The following is a 14163-nucleotide window of genomic DNA, read 5'->3' as shown; positions in this document are numbered from 1 at the left end:
TTGCAAAGGGGCTTGGTGCCATTAGACGGTGGTCCATTGAGAGACGTGGAGGACCTTCCTGCTTGTTCACATCCTCCTACCAGACTCCTTTATGGACCAGGTCCAATCCTTCTCCATAAGGTCCTCCTTCCAGCCTTCATAGGCCTCTCTCCTCTCAACTCCCCGTATACCTCATATTTATAGCCCTCACTGTAACCTGTAGAATATTCTTTATCAGTTTTCTGGGGAGATATGTACATATCTTATATAAATATACATATGTCTTCAATTAGATTGTAAATTACCTAAGGTCTAGAGATCACATAGGTTTCTTGTCTCCCCATGGTTGATAGAATGGTGCTAACTAGGAATGTAACTGATACCCCAAAATACTCTTTGAAATGAAAAATATATTTTTAAAATTTAGGACTGTAAAGAGATTGAAGGAGAACGATTTATTTCTCGGAGAAAGAAGCTTTTAGTGAAGAATGTCTCGACAGAGGATGGAGGGAACTACGCGTGTCAAGCCATGCTCACATACGCAAAGCAGCAGCACACTGTTTTAAATAGCATTTCTGTGAACATCAGTAAGTACACTCTTACCCATCCCCTTGACTGCCTCTTGGCTTTGCGTGAGAGGTTGGCTTTGGGCAGAAGGGATTCCCGATCTTGATTTTCCTGAGGGTTAGCAGTCCCTCAAACACGTCATTATTAGAATCAGAGGGTAGGAAGAGTGGGGCAAAAGGGCATGGGCTGTTTAGTTTTCTCATCTGAAAAAAAGGAATACTAAAATTATTGGTTTATTCATGAAAATTAAATGAGATCATGTCTATGGAGTAGCACCCAGGGTGCCTGGCGAAGTATAGGTATTCAGTAAAGGGCAGACATGAATACCTCAATGATCTTATGCTCTAGTCTTACGTTGGTGGCTGAGGGAATTCTTTATAAGATGGAATTTCAAAGGCAAAATGAAGAATACCTTAAGAGATCATTGAGTCCAATAATCTGTATTTTATGTCATTGCAATAAATGTTTATTTATAATCTGCTATATGCCAAAAATTGTTAAAACCTATAATTAAAAAATTAAAAAAATTCTTTCTTGTATTTGAGAAGCTCTCAGCCTGGTTGTAGTGGTGCTAGAAATGTAAATGGGTCATCTTAACATTATGTGGTAAGGAGAGTGTTATAGACAGTGTCCAGGGGAGCAGGAAAAAAAAAGCAGAAGTAGCTGCATAGGTGGCAAGTAAATAAATGGTCTTGGAAGCTTTCCAAGAGGAAATGTCTTCTCAGCTGAATTTTGAAGGACGAGCAGGGTTTACAGAAGTAAAGAAGAGGGAGGAGGGGCAGAGAGAAGTGTCTAAGACAAAGCATAGAAGTGTCTACCATGATAGTTTATGTTGGATCTAAAAGTAATTTTGTTAGAGCATAAAAAGCTGTGAGCTGAGGAGTGGTGGGAACTGTAGTCATGGAGTTAAACAGGGGAAAGGTCAAGGGGTCTGATTATACGCAGGTTTTACCATGAAGCCCTGAAGAGCCCTTGGATGAGTGTAAATGCAGAGCCATGAGGCTGCATTTGTGATGGATGAGATCAGTCCTAAGATGGTTTGAAAAGGAGTTGAAGGAGGTCTTGAGGCCTGGAGACCACTTAGGAGGCTGCTGCAACATCTGGATGTAACCATCTGAACTTCGCTGGAAGTGGTAGGAGATTCTTCAGGCAGTAATTTAGTGACCCTTTACTGAGTGCCCATCAAGGTCAGGTCCTGTGCTGGGCAGGGAGAACATGATGGTGAGGCAAACAGCCATGACCGCTGCCTGGATGGAGCTTTGGAGTCTGAGCAGAAAGGAAAATGTGATATCAAACAGACAAGGATCTGTTGAGAAGGAAGTGGGTCAGGGAAAGCTTCCCAATAATAGTGATGCTGATGGTCAGGAAGCATTAACTGCTGAAACGAGTGAGGTTTTTTCTAGACTGAGGGGGCAGCCAAAGTGAAGGCCCTACAACAAGTCAGACCATGGTTGTCTGAAGGATGGGAAGTAGGTAGGTTGGTGGGATGATGCTGAATAAGGGAGATCACAGTAGGCAAAGAGGTTGGAGAAGCAGTCAGGGGCCAACGTTAGGTAGGAACATTCAGTCCAGTGTGGGAAGCATGGATTTTCTCCTAAGAACAATGGGAAGCAGCCAGAGCAGTTGAGAGCAGGAGAGTAGCATGGTGTAACATGTTTCTGAGAGCTCACTGTGGCCACTGTGCACAGAACGATCCCTATAGGTAAGAATGGCAGTTAGGAGACAGGTGCAGAAATGCAGGTGAGACATCAGCTAGGCACAGGTGGATGGACTCCAGGCATTCTAGGAGGTAAAATCCACAGGTCTTGGTGTCAGATTGAATGTGGGGTGAGAGATATGGCAAGATCCAGGAAGCTAGGCCTTTTGGATGGTGATACGATTCAAGGAAAAAAGATAACTCTGGAGGAAAACTGGATTTAAGAGTGAGATCATGAGTTTGGTCATGGGTGAGCTGAGTACTTGGTGACTTGAGACGTCAAGTAGGTCATGGCCTATATGGGTCTGGAGCTTAGAGTTACACCTTGCAAAGTCATTGAACTTTAGACGATAATTGAAGAGGTGGATGTGAATGAGAGTGCCTAGGGAAAGAGTAGAGAGTAGAAACTAGGGTTTAGGTGTAAAGAAAGAGGCACAGACTGAGAAATGCTAAGAGGTAAAATTAGTTTGGCTGGGTGATGATCATATGAAGAGGGTGGGAGGAAAGCTGTTACTTAGAATGACATCTAGATTTTCTATGTGTGTGATTGAGTGGGAGATGGTATATTAACTGGCTGGTGATGACTTCTGTTTGGGACATACAGTAAGTCCCCCACATAAGAACAAGTTCCATCCCAAGAGCATGTTTGTAGGTCCAACAAAGTTAGCTTAGGTACCCAACTAACACAAGCGGCTATATAGTACTGTACTGTAATAGGTTTATAATAATTTTCACAAAAATAATACGTAAAAAACAAACACACAAAATAAAGAAAACACTTTTAATCTTACAGTACAGTACCTTGAAAAGTACAGTTGTACAGTACGAGAGCTGGCATACAGGGGCTGGCATCGAGTGAACAGGAAAGTACCAGCTACATCACCGCTGCTTTTACACTTGCTTCTGGACATCCCGGGCTTGAAATAAAGATACTCTACTTTACACAGTACTGTACAGTAAAGTACACAAAAGCACAACCACTTGTAGAGGTTGCACACATGTGACAGTGTATGCCAGACACATGAACTAACTTATGTGGACACGCAAACGCAAGTTAGCATCTTTGAAAGTTCACAGCTTGAAGGTTTGTATGCAGAGGACTTACTGTACTGAATTTGAATAGTTTGTAGAATGTGCAACTCTTATTGCCACCACAAAGGACATATGGTTTTGCATTTTTATAGCTTCCCTCTTATAACTTTTTCACCTCGCACCCCAAATGGAGAGGAGAAATGTGGGATCCAGAGGGTGATTGCTAAATATTGGTAGACAAATGGGGGAGGGAAGGTGTGGAGAAAGACAAAGGGGTGGGGAGTCAATACAAGGAAGGCAGTTATAAAGTGGGGGGGAGGGATGAAAAAGCTGAAGAATAAGGAAGGTCTGCGAAGAATATGGAATAGCAGGGCTGGAGGATGGAGGAGTGGAACTGAGGGCAGACCATTAGGGTCACTGTTTCTTTCTGTCTAGGACCCAGGCCAGAGCTTTGCTTATCACCAGTGCTTAAGACGTGTACTGAATGACTAGGCAATGAGAAGTTATTACACAATCTCATCAGTTTATATTTATGTCAAATATATAATGATGATGTGAACTCTCTTGGTAGCCCAGCTTTTAGATTTTCCCCTTAGCAATTCAATTATTTCTGGTTGAAAACTATGCACTTATGGAGAGATACTTTGTCACATCATGGGTATTGTTTTTTCTTGACCAATGTTTATTGAAGGTCTGCTCAGTACCAGGTTTTCTTTATGTTATTACTGCATTCAAGTAGTTGGGAATGTTTCTAATACAATTTCATGTGGGTATGATTTCTTAGCAGAAAAAGTGGGAAATGGAAGAAGAATCCCTAAGATCATTTATCCAAAAAATAATTCAATTGAAGTAAAACTTGGTGAGTAAACTTATTGAAGCCACTGAAATCCTAAGGGCAGGAATCAGTAAGTCCACACATCCTTGTGAATGTTTTTGAATTTCAGGAAGGAAGACAAATCCCACACAGGTGTATCCAGTTTCCAGCTTTGGATATACCTGAGTTCATCAGGAGAGGTATCAAAATAAAAAATCACAGAGCAGAAGCCTGGGGAGGTTGTGCTATGAAAGGTCTGGCTGCAATCACTATGCGTCTGAAAGATTACTGTAAATCTGTTCACGCAAAGACAAATCCTTCCTGAAAGACATGATATGTAATATCAAACTACTATTAAGTAATGTTGATCAAGAGTCCTGGGTTATATTATCTCACACTAGGAAAGATATGAAAGGAGTAGGGGAAGTTATCATGTTATTTTCCTTATTTTACATAGGCAGGGATCAATAAACACTGCCTCAGTTTGTGATCTAAGTGGAGAAAAAGGGACTCAAATAATTTTTTAAAATTTAAAGGTAATCACTAGTAAGGTAAAAATGTGTTGAGTACCTTCTAAAGAAAAAATAAATTAAACAAAGTTTTTATTAAAAGACAGATGCTCGGGACTTCCCTGGTGGTGCAGTGGTTAAGAATCCTCCTGCCAATGCAGGGGACACAGGTTCAATCCATGGTCTGGGAAGATCCCACATGCCATGGGGCAACTAAGCCCATGTGCCACATCTACTGAGCCTGAGCTCTAGAGCCTGTGAGCCACAACTGCTGAGCCCACTGTGTACAACTACTGAAGCCCACCCACCTAGAGCCCATGCTCCACAAGAGAAGTCACTGCAATGAGAAGCCCGTGCACCACAACGAAAAGTAGCCCCCACTCGCTGCAACTAGAGAAAGCCCGCGTGCAGCAACAAAGAGCCAATGCAACCAAAAAATAAAAAAATTTAAAAAAAAAAAGGCAGATGTTCAGGTTGAGTCAAATATTAAAATCCAATTATATGCTCTCCTCAAAATACACAGATCTAAAAATACATGTCCTAGAAGGTTAAAAATCAGTGCATAAGCAAGATATGCATAAGATTTGCATACAATAGCAATACAAAGAAATCAGATTCGCAACATTAATCTTTCAATCTGATAATATATCTTTCAATGCAAAAAATTAAATGACAAATTGAATCATTTTATACTAATAAAAATTATCCTTCCCCAAATAAAAATGTTTATGTGTCAAATAGCCATGCATCAAAATAAAATATATAAAGCTAAACTCTCAGAGATACAAGGACAATACAACAAGACAGTACAATAGTTTCAGTTATAGTGGGAGATTTTAACATGCTCTGACTTTGACAAATTTGCTAGTCAAATAAGGATCTAAAATACTCTAGTAATACATTAAGAATAATGTATTTAATGGATAGCACTCATAAACATCTATGAGAAACTCAGAGACCCAAAAAAGGAAATTATACAGACCACGTGGTATAATCCCCATGTAGGTAATCTAGAAATTTACAGCTAAAGTCAAAACAATGATAAACCCAACAAAAAATAAATCCACTAATTAAAAAAAATAAGCAACAATAAATTTAGCTTCTAAGTATTTACTTTCTTGGTTAGATTAAGCCAAAGCCATTGGTACAGAATATTTAGAAAATAATGGCAGAGAGAACATATCAAATGGAATGTGACCAATGGTGAGTTCTAAACAAGCGTGTATCTTTAAATATCATTATGATTAATAATAAGTGTAGAAAACATTAAAATCCATCATCTAACCATTTAACTCTATAAAAAAGAGCAACTAAACAACTCCATGGAAGGAAATAAAAAAGATAGGCGTAAAAAATTATAAAGTTATCATAAGGAAAACAACCAACAAATAGAATTGATAAATTCCAAAGTTGGTTCTGGGATAGAAGGGTTGGGGCGGGGGTGGGGTGGAATAGAAAAAGAAGATAGAGGAACCTCCAGCAAATCTAATCCCCCCAATGCAGAGAAACTCAAACATTAAAGACAGAAATGAGAAAGCTTACAAAGCAACACATGGAAAGGAGATGAAATCTACTCAGTACTTAAAAGGCTCTGGACCCACAAGTTTCAAGGAGAGTTCTTTAGTTCTTCTGAATTTTCAAAGAAATAATGCTGCCCATAATAAAAGATAGTTGTCTACATATCACTCACCATGTGAATACCCTAGTGGATTTCATAAACACCTAGAAAGGATAAACATACCTGTTATTAACTCTCTTAATTAACGTTGTTGCCCTCTCCTGTCTTTGAAAATTCTAGCCATTGTGTTTAATTAGAAAGAAAATATAAGCCATGAGAGAGGAAGATAATCATATAACTATTAAATAAATTTAAAATCTTCCCACAAACAAAATTCCAGATTCAGTTGGTTTTACTGGTGAATTCTACAAAACATTTAATAAAGAGATAACATCAATTTTCAACAAATTGTTTCAGGGAGAAGTAAAAGAGGAAATAGTCCTTATCTCATTTTATAAGGTCAGGAAAACCTTGACACCCAAACCCAACAAGGGCATTATTAATTTTTTTAAAATTTATATTTGGTTGCATTGGGTCTTCATTGCTGTGCACAGGCTTTCTCTAGTTGCGGCGAGCTGGGGCTACTCTTCACAGTGGTGCATGGGCTTCTTACTGCGGTGGCTTCTCTAGTTGTGGAGCACGAGCTCTAGGTGTGCAGAGTTCAGTAGTTGTAGTGCACAGGCTCTGTAGTTGTGGCTCACGGGCTGTAGAACACAGGCTCAGTAGTTGTGGTGCATGGGCTTAGTTTCTCTGTGGCATGTGGGATCTTCCTGGACCAGGGATCGAACCTGTGTCCCCTGCATTGGCAGGTGGATTCTCAACTACTGCACTACCTGGGAAGTCCAGGACATTATTACAAAGGAAAATTTCAGGCCAACTCTCATTCATAAACACAGATGAAAAATGTAAGCAAATTAATTTTAACAACATGCATAAAAGACTAAATTGGGGTTATACAGAGCAATACAAGGTTGTTTCATATTAGATAATTCACTCTTTTATTTTGCATAAACAAACTAAAGGAGAAAAATAATACACTTACCTTATAGATACAAAAAAGTCATTTAGAAAACTTGAACTAGGAATTCATTATTTTAAAAAAACAACTCTTTTATTAAGAATAGAAGGGAATGTCCTTAATCTGATTTTTAAAAATCTATTTTTAAAAACCTATAGAAACAACACAGTCAAGACTGAATTATTGAATGCTCTTTCTTTGTTTTGAGGAAGAAGACAGTCAAAATCTTAACAGATTTTGGTTTTTGCAGAATTTGATATATTGATTATAACATTGGTATGAAAACTCAAAGATTGAATAATAGTTAAGACTCTTTCAATGAAGAAGAACTGAATGGGAGGATGAGTGACACCAGATTTCAAGATTTGCTAAAAAGCTATGGTAATTTAGACACTCTAGTCCTGGTATGAGGATCGACAATAGAACAGAATTGAAGGCCCAGAAATAGATCCATTCATGCAAAGCACTTGGTTTTGACAAAGCTGACACTACAGAGGAATAGGGAAAGTGCAGTCTTGTCAATAAATGGTCCTAGACAATTAGATGTAATATAGAATAAGGCAAAACTTTCCCCCTTTCTCGTGCCTTTTATAAAAATAATTTCAGATGAATTGTAGACCTAAATATGAAAGTCAAAACCACACATTTCTAGAAAAATACCTTTATGATTTGGGGTAAGGAAAGATTAAAAAAACGAAGACCATACAAATTACTAGTATTGAAGGAAAAAATTGGTAATGAGGCTACATTAGAAATAAGAACTTCTATTTATTCAGAGAGTGGAAAGACAAGCCACAGAGTAGAAGAAGATACTTGAAATAAGTGAGCAAAGGTCTTGTATGCAGGGTCTAGCCCAAGCTCCTCCAAAATAATGAGAAGAAGGCCACCCGGTAGGAGGACAGACAAACCGCTTGGACCGACAGCTCAAGGAGAGGATATCAACACAGCCAATAAAAAGGTTAAAAAGGTGCTCGATCAGGTGCAATCTAGGGAGATGTAACTTAAGTTCGCGAGGTGATATCAGGACACATACATAAAGATGACTAAAGTAAATAGACTGACAAGCCCAGGCATCATGGTGTCTGTGCAGTAACAGGAACTCTCACACTGCTGGTGGAAGTGTCAGGTGGTACAACTATTAGAAAACAGCTTGGCATGTCATTTCAAGTTGGAGCTAGGCATAATCTATGATCTCCCAATTTTACTGGTAGATAATTCTGTATTCTCATCATATACACGGGTGTATACTCATCATGTACACGGGTGTATATACACATGTGACCTGGGAGACATGCAGAAGAGAAGAGAGTTCAAATAGGCCATAGGCATAGGAGGTAAATAATAGAAACCATGCCAGTGCGTTTGTAGCAACAGTAAGAGAAATGAATAAGAACTAGTATGTTGGAGACCTTCAAGATGGTGGCAGCGTGAGATGTGGAGATCACCTTCCTCCCCACAAACACATCAAAAATACATCTATGTGTGGAACAACTCCTACAGAACACCTACTGAACGCTGGCAGAAGACCTCAGACTTCCAAAAAGGCAAGAAAATCCCCACATACATGGGTAGGGCAAAAGAAAAAAGAAAAAGAAGAGACAAAAGAATAGGGATGGGACCTGCACATCTGGGAGGGAGCTGTGAGGGAGGAAAAGTTTCCACACACTAGGAAGCCCCCTCACTGGCAGGGATGGGGTGGGGAGCTTTGGAGCCACAGAGGAGAGCACAGCAACAGGGGTGTGGAGGGCAAAGTGGAGAGATTCCCGTACAGAGGATCGGTGCCGACCAGCACTCACCAGCCTAAGAGGCTTGTCTGCTCACCAGCCGGGGTGGGCGGGGCTGGGACCTGAGGCTCAGGCTTCGGTTGGAGCACAGGGAGAGGACTGGGGTTGGCGGCGTGAACACAGCCTGCAGGGGGTTAGTGCACCACGGCTAGCCGGGAGGGAGCCCGGGAAAAAGTCTGGACCTACCGGAGAGGCAAGAGACCATTGTTTCGGAGTGCATGAGGAGAAGGGCTTCCTACTCCGTGAGACTGCAGACACTGCAAAGCACTGCCTAAGGGAGCTCCAGAGATGAGCACGAGCCACAGCTATCATCTTGGATGTCAGAGGTGGGCACAGACTGCTACCTCTGCCACCACTGCCATCAAGAGTCCCGTGTGCAAGCACAGGTCACTACCCACACCCTCAAAGGAACCTATGCAGCACACCACTGCCAGGCTCCTGTGATCCAGGGTCAACTTCCCCAGGAGAACACACGGTGCACCTCAGGCTGTTGCAACATCACACTGCCCTCTGCCACTGCAGGCACTCCCAGCATCCCATTTGTGACTACCATACCCCACCCTCTCCCCGGCCTGAGTGAGCAAGAGAGCCCTAATCAGCCACTGCTTTAATCCTGTCCTGTCTGGGTGGGGAACAGATGCCTGAAGGTGACTTACATGCAGAGGCGGGGCCAAAACCAAAGCTGAACCCCAGGAGCTGTGTGAACAAAGAAGAGAAAGGAAATCTCACCGTGCAGCCTCAGAAGCAGTGGACTAAATCCCCACAATCAGCTTGGTAAACCCTGCATGTGTGGAATACCTGAATAGACAACGAGTGTTCCCAAAATTGAGGCGGAGGACATTGGGGGCAACTGTGGACTCAGGTTTGCTTTCTGCATTTGATTTGTTTTTGGTTTTATGTTTATCTTAGTTTAGTTTTTAGTGTTTGTTTTCATCTGTGGGTTTGTTTATTGGTTTGGTTGCTCTCTTCCTTTTTTTTTTTTCTCTTTTTCTGAGTGTCTGTGTGTATGTTTCCTTGTGTGATTTTGTCTGTTTAGTTTTGCTCTTACTGTTTGTCTTGGGGTTCTGTCTGTTTGGGGTTTTTTTTTTCTTTTTGTGAGTGTGTGTGTGTGTATGTATGTTTCTGTGATTTTGCCTGTTTAGTTTTGCTTTTATCATTTGTTTTGGGGTTCTGTCTGTTCTTTTTTTTTTTAACCTTCCTTTTATTCTGTGCTGTGTGGCTAGCAGGGTTTGGTGCTCCGGCTGGGTGTCGGCCCTGGACCTCCGAGGTGGGAGAGCCGTGTCCAGGATGTTGGACAACCAGAGACCACCTGGCCCCATGTAATATTAATTGGTGAGAGCTCTCCCAGAGATCTGTCTCAACACTAAAAACAAGCTCCATCCAATGGCCAGCAAGCCCCGGTGCTGGACATCCCATGCCAAACAACTAGCAAGACAGGAACATAACCCCACCCATTAGCAGACAGGCTGCCGAAAGTCATACTAAATTCACAGACCACCCAAAACACACCACTGGACACGGCTCTGCCCACCAGAAAGAGAAGATTCAGCCCACCCACTAGAACACAGACACCAAACCCCCCCACAAGGAAGCCTACACAAGCCACTGAACCAATCTAACCCACCAGAAACAAGAGGAGCCACGAACCTGCAGGCTGTGAAAAGGAGACCCCAAACACAGTAAGTTAAGCAAAATGAGAAGACAGAGAAATATGCAACAGATGAAGGAGCAAGGTAAAAACCCACCAGACCAATATATGAAGAGGAAATAAGCAGTCTACCAGAAAAAGAATTCAGAGTAATGATAGTAAAGATGATCCAAAATCTCAGAAATAGAATGGAGAACATACAAGAAATGTTTAATAAGGAATTAGAAGAACTAAAGAGCAAACAAGTAATGATGAACAACACAACAAATGAAATTAAAAATAGAAGGAATCAATAGAAGAATAACTAAGGCAGAAGAACGGATAAGTGACCTGGAAGACAGAATAGTGGAAATAACTTCTGCAGAGCTGAATAAAGAAAAAAGAATTGAGGACAGTCTCAGAGACCTCTGGGCCAACATTAAATACACCAACATTCGAATTATAAGGGTCCCAGAAGAAGAGAAAAAGAAAGGGTCTGAGAAAATATTTGAAGAGATTATTGAAAACTTCCCTAATATGGGAAAGAAATAGTCAATCAAGTCCAGGAAGCACAGAGAATCCCATACAGGATAAACCCAAGGAGAAACATGCCAAGACACATATTAATCAAACTATCAAATATTATATACAAAGAAAAAATATTAAAAGCAGCAAGGGAAAAGCAACAAATAACATACAAGGGAATCCCCATAAGGTTAATAGCTGATCTTTCAGCAGGACTCTGCAAGCCAGAAGGGGGTGGCAGGACACATTTAAAGTGATAAAAGGGGAAAATCTACAACCAAGATTACCCAGCAAGGATCTCATTCAGATTCAGTGGAGAAATAAAAACCTTTACAGACAAGCAAAAGTTAAGAGAATTCAGCACCACCAAACCAGCTTTACAACAAATGGTAAAGGAACTTCTCTAGGAGGGAAACACAGAGAAGGAAAAGACCTACAAAAACAAACCCAAAACAATTAAGAAAATCGTCATAGGAAAATACATATAAATACTTACCTTAAATGTAAATGGCTTATATGCTCCAACCAAAAGACACAGACTATCTGCATGGATACAAAAACAAGACCTGTATATATGTTGTCTACAAGAGACCAACTTCAGACCTAAGGACACATACAGACTGAAAGTGAGGGGATGGAAAAAGGTATTCCATGCAAATGGAAATCAAGAGAAAGATGAAGTAGCAATACTCATATAAGAAAAAATAGGCTTTAAAATAAAGACTATTACAAGAGACAAAGAAGGACATTACATAATGATCAAGGGATCAATCCAAGAAAAATATATAACAATTGTAAATATTTATGCACCCAACATAGGAGCACCTCAATACAGAAGACAAATGCTAACAGACATAAAAGGGGAAATTGACAGTAACACAATAATAGTAGGGGACTTTAACACCCCAATGGACAGATCATCCAAAATGAAAATAAATAAGGAAACACAACTTTAATGCACATTAGACCAGATGGACTTAATTGGTATTTATAGGACCTTCCATCCAAAAACAACAGAATACACTTTCTTCTCAGTTGCTCATGGCACATTCTTCAGGATACATCATATCTTGGGTCCCAAATCAAGCCTTCGTAAACTTAAGCAAATTGAAATACTATTAAATATCTTTTCCGATGGCAATGCTATGAGACTAGTTATCAATTACAGGGAAAAAACTGTAAAAAATACAAACACATGGAGGCTAAACTAGACACTACTAAATAACTAAGGGATCACTGAAGAAATCAAAGAGGACATCAAAAAATACCTAGAAAAAAATGACAGTGAAAACATGACGACAGAAAACCTATGGGATGCAGCAAAAGCAGTTCTAAGAGGGAAGTTTATAGCACTACAATCCTACCTCAAGAAACAAGAAAAGATCTCAAATAAACAACCTAACCTTACATCTAAAGCAATTAGAGAAAGAAGAACAAAAAATACCCAAGGTTAGCAGAATGAAAGAAATCATAAAGATCAGATCAGAAATAAATGAAAAGAAATGAAGAAAACAATAACAAACATCAATAAAACTAAAAGCTGGTTCTTTGAGAATATAAACAAAATTGATAAACCATTACCCAGACTCATCAAGAAAAAAGGGAGAAGATTGAAATCAATAGCATTAGAAATGAAAAAATAGTAACATCTGACACTGAAGAAATACAAAGGATCATGAGCGACTACTACAAGCAACTATATGTTAATAAAAGGGACAACCTGGAAGAAATGGACAAATTCTTAGAAAAGTACAACATTCCAAGACTGAACCAGGAAGAAATAGAAAAAATGAACAGACCAATCACAAGCACTGAAATTGAAACTGTGATTAAAAATCTTCCAACAAACAAAACCCAGGACCAGATGGCTTCACAGGGAATTCTATCAAACATTTAGAGAAGAGCTAACACCCATTCTTCTCAAACTCTTCCAAAAAATTGCAGAGGAAGAAACACTCCCAAACTCATTCTACGAGGCCACCATCACCCTGATAACAAAATCAGACAAAGATGTCACAAAAAAGAAAACTACAGGCCAATATTACTGATGAACATAGATGCAAAAATCCTCAATAAAATACAAGCAAACAGAATCCAACAGCACATTAAAAGTATCATACACCATGGCCAAGTGTGGTTTATCCCAGGAATGCAAGGATTTGCAATATATGCAAATCAATCAATGTGATACACCATATTAACAAATTGAAGGATAAAAACCATGTGATAATCTCAACAGTTGCAGAAAAAGCTTATGACAAAATTCAACACCCATTTATGATAAAAACTCTCCAGAAAGTGGACATAGAGGGAACCTACCTCAACATAATAAAGGCCATATATGACAAACCCACAGCCAACATTGTTCTCAATGGTGAAAAACTGAAAGCATTTTCTCTAAGATCAGGAACAAGACAAGGATGTCCACTCTCACCACTATTATTCAACATAGTTTTGGAAGTTTTAGCCACAGCAATCAGAGAAGAAAAAGAAATAAAAGGAATACAGATTGGAAAAGAAGAAGTAAAACTGTCACTGTTTGCAGATGACATGATACTATACATAGAGAATCCTAAAGATGCTACCAGAAAACTACTAGAGCTAATCAATGAATTTGGTAAAGTTGCAGGATAAAAAATTAATGCACAGAAATCTCTTGCATTCCTATACACTAAAAATGAAAAATCTTAAAGAGAAATTAAGGAAACACTCCCAATCACCACTTCAACAAAAAGCATAAAATACCCAGGAATAAACCTAGCTAAGGAGACAAAAGATCTGTATGCAGAAAACTACAACACTGATGAAAAAAATTAAAGACAATACAAACAGAAGGAGAGATATACCGTGTTCTTGGATTGGAAGAATTAATATTGTGAAAATGACTGTATTACCCTAAGCAATCTACAGATTTAGTGTAATCCCTCTCAAACTACCAATGGCATTTTTCACGGAACTAGAAAAAAAATTTTTTCACAGTTTGTATGAAAACAAAGAGAACCCAAATAGCCAAAGCGATCTTGAGAAAGAAAAACGGAGTGGGAGGAATCAGGC

General features: G+C 39.6%; 1 protein-coding gene across 1 annotated transcript in view; it reads left to right on the top strand.

Annotated features, from left to right (window-relative positions):
* The window catches only part of IL1RL2 (interleukin 1 receptor like 2), a 48250-nt gene that overhangs the window by 16140 nt on the left and 17947 nt on the right, over positions 1-14163 (top strand). Inside the window, exons 4-5 of the mRNA XM_079940741.1 lie at positions 407-566; positions 4059-4133. Coding sequence (XP_079796867.1) covers positions 407-566; positions 4059-4133 — 235 coding nt within the window. The remainder of the gene's footprint in view (positions 1-406; positions 567-4058; positions 4134-14163) is intronic.

This window comes from Stenella coeruleoalba (assembly GCF_951394435.1).
Source record: "Stenella coeruleoalba genome assembly, chromosome: 13".
NCBI classification, from domain to species: domain Eukaryota; kingdom Metazoa; phylum Chordata; class Mammalia; order Artiodactyla; family Delphinidae; genus Stenella; species Stenella coeruleoalba.
This window is presented reverse-complemented; position numbering and strand designations above follow the sequence as displayed.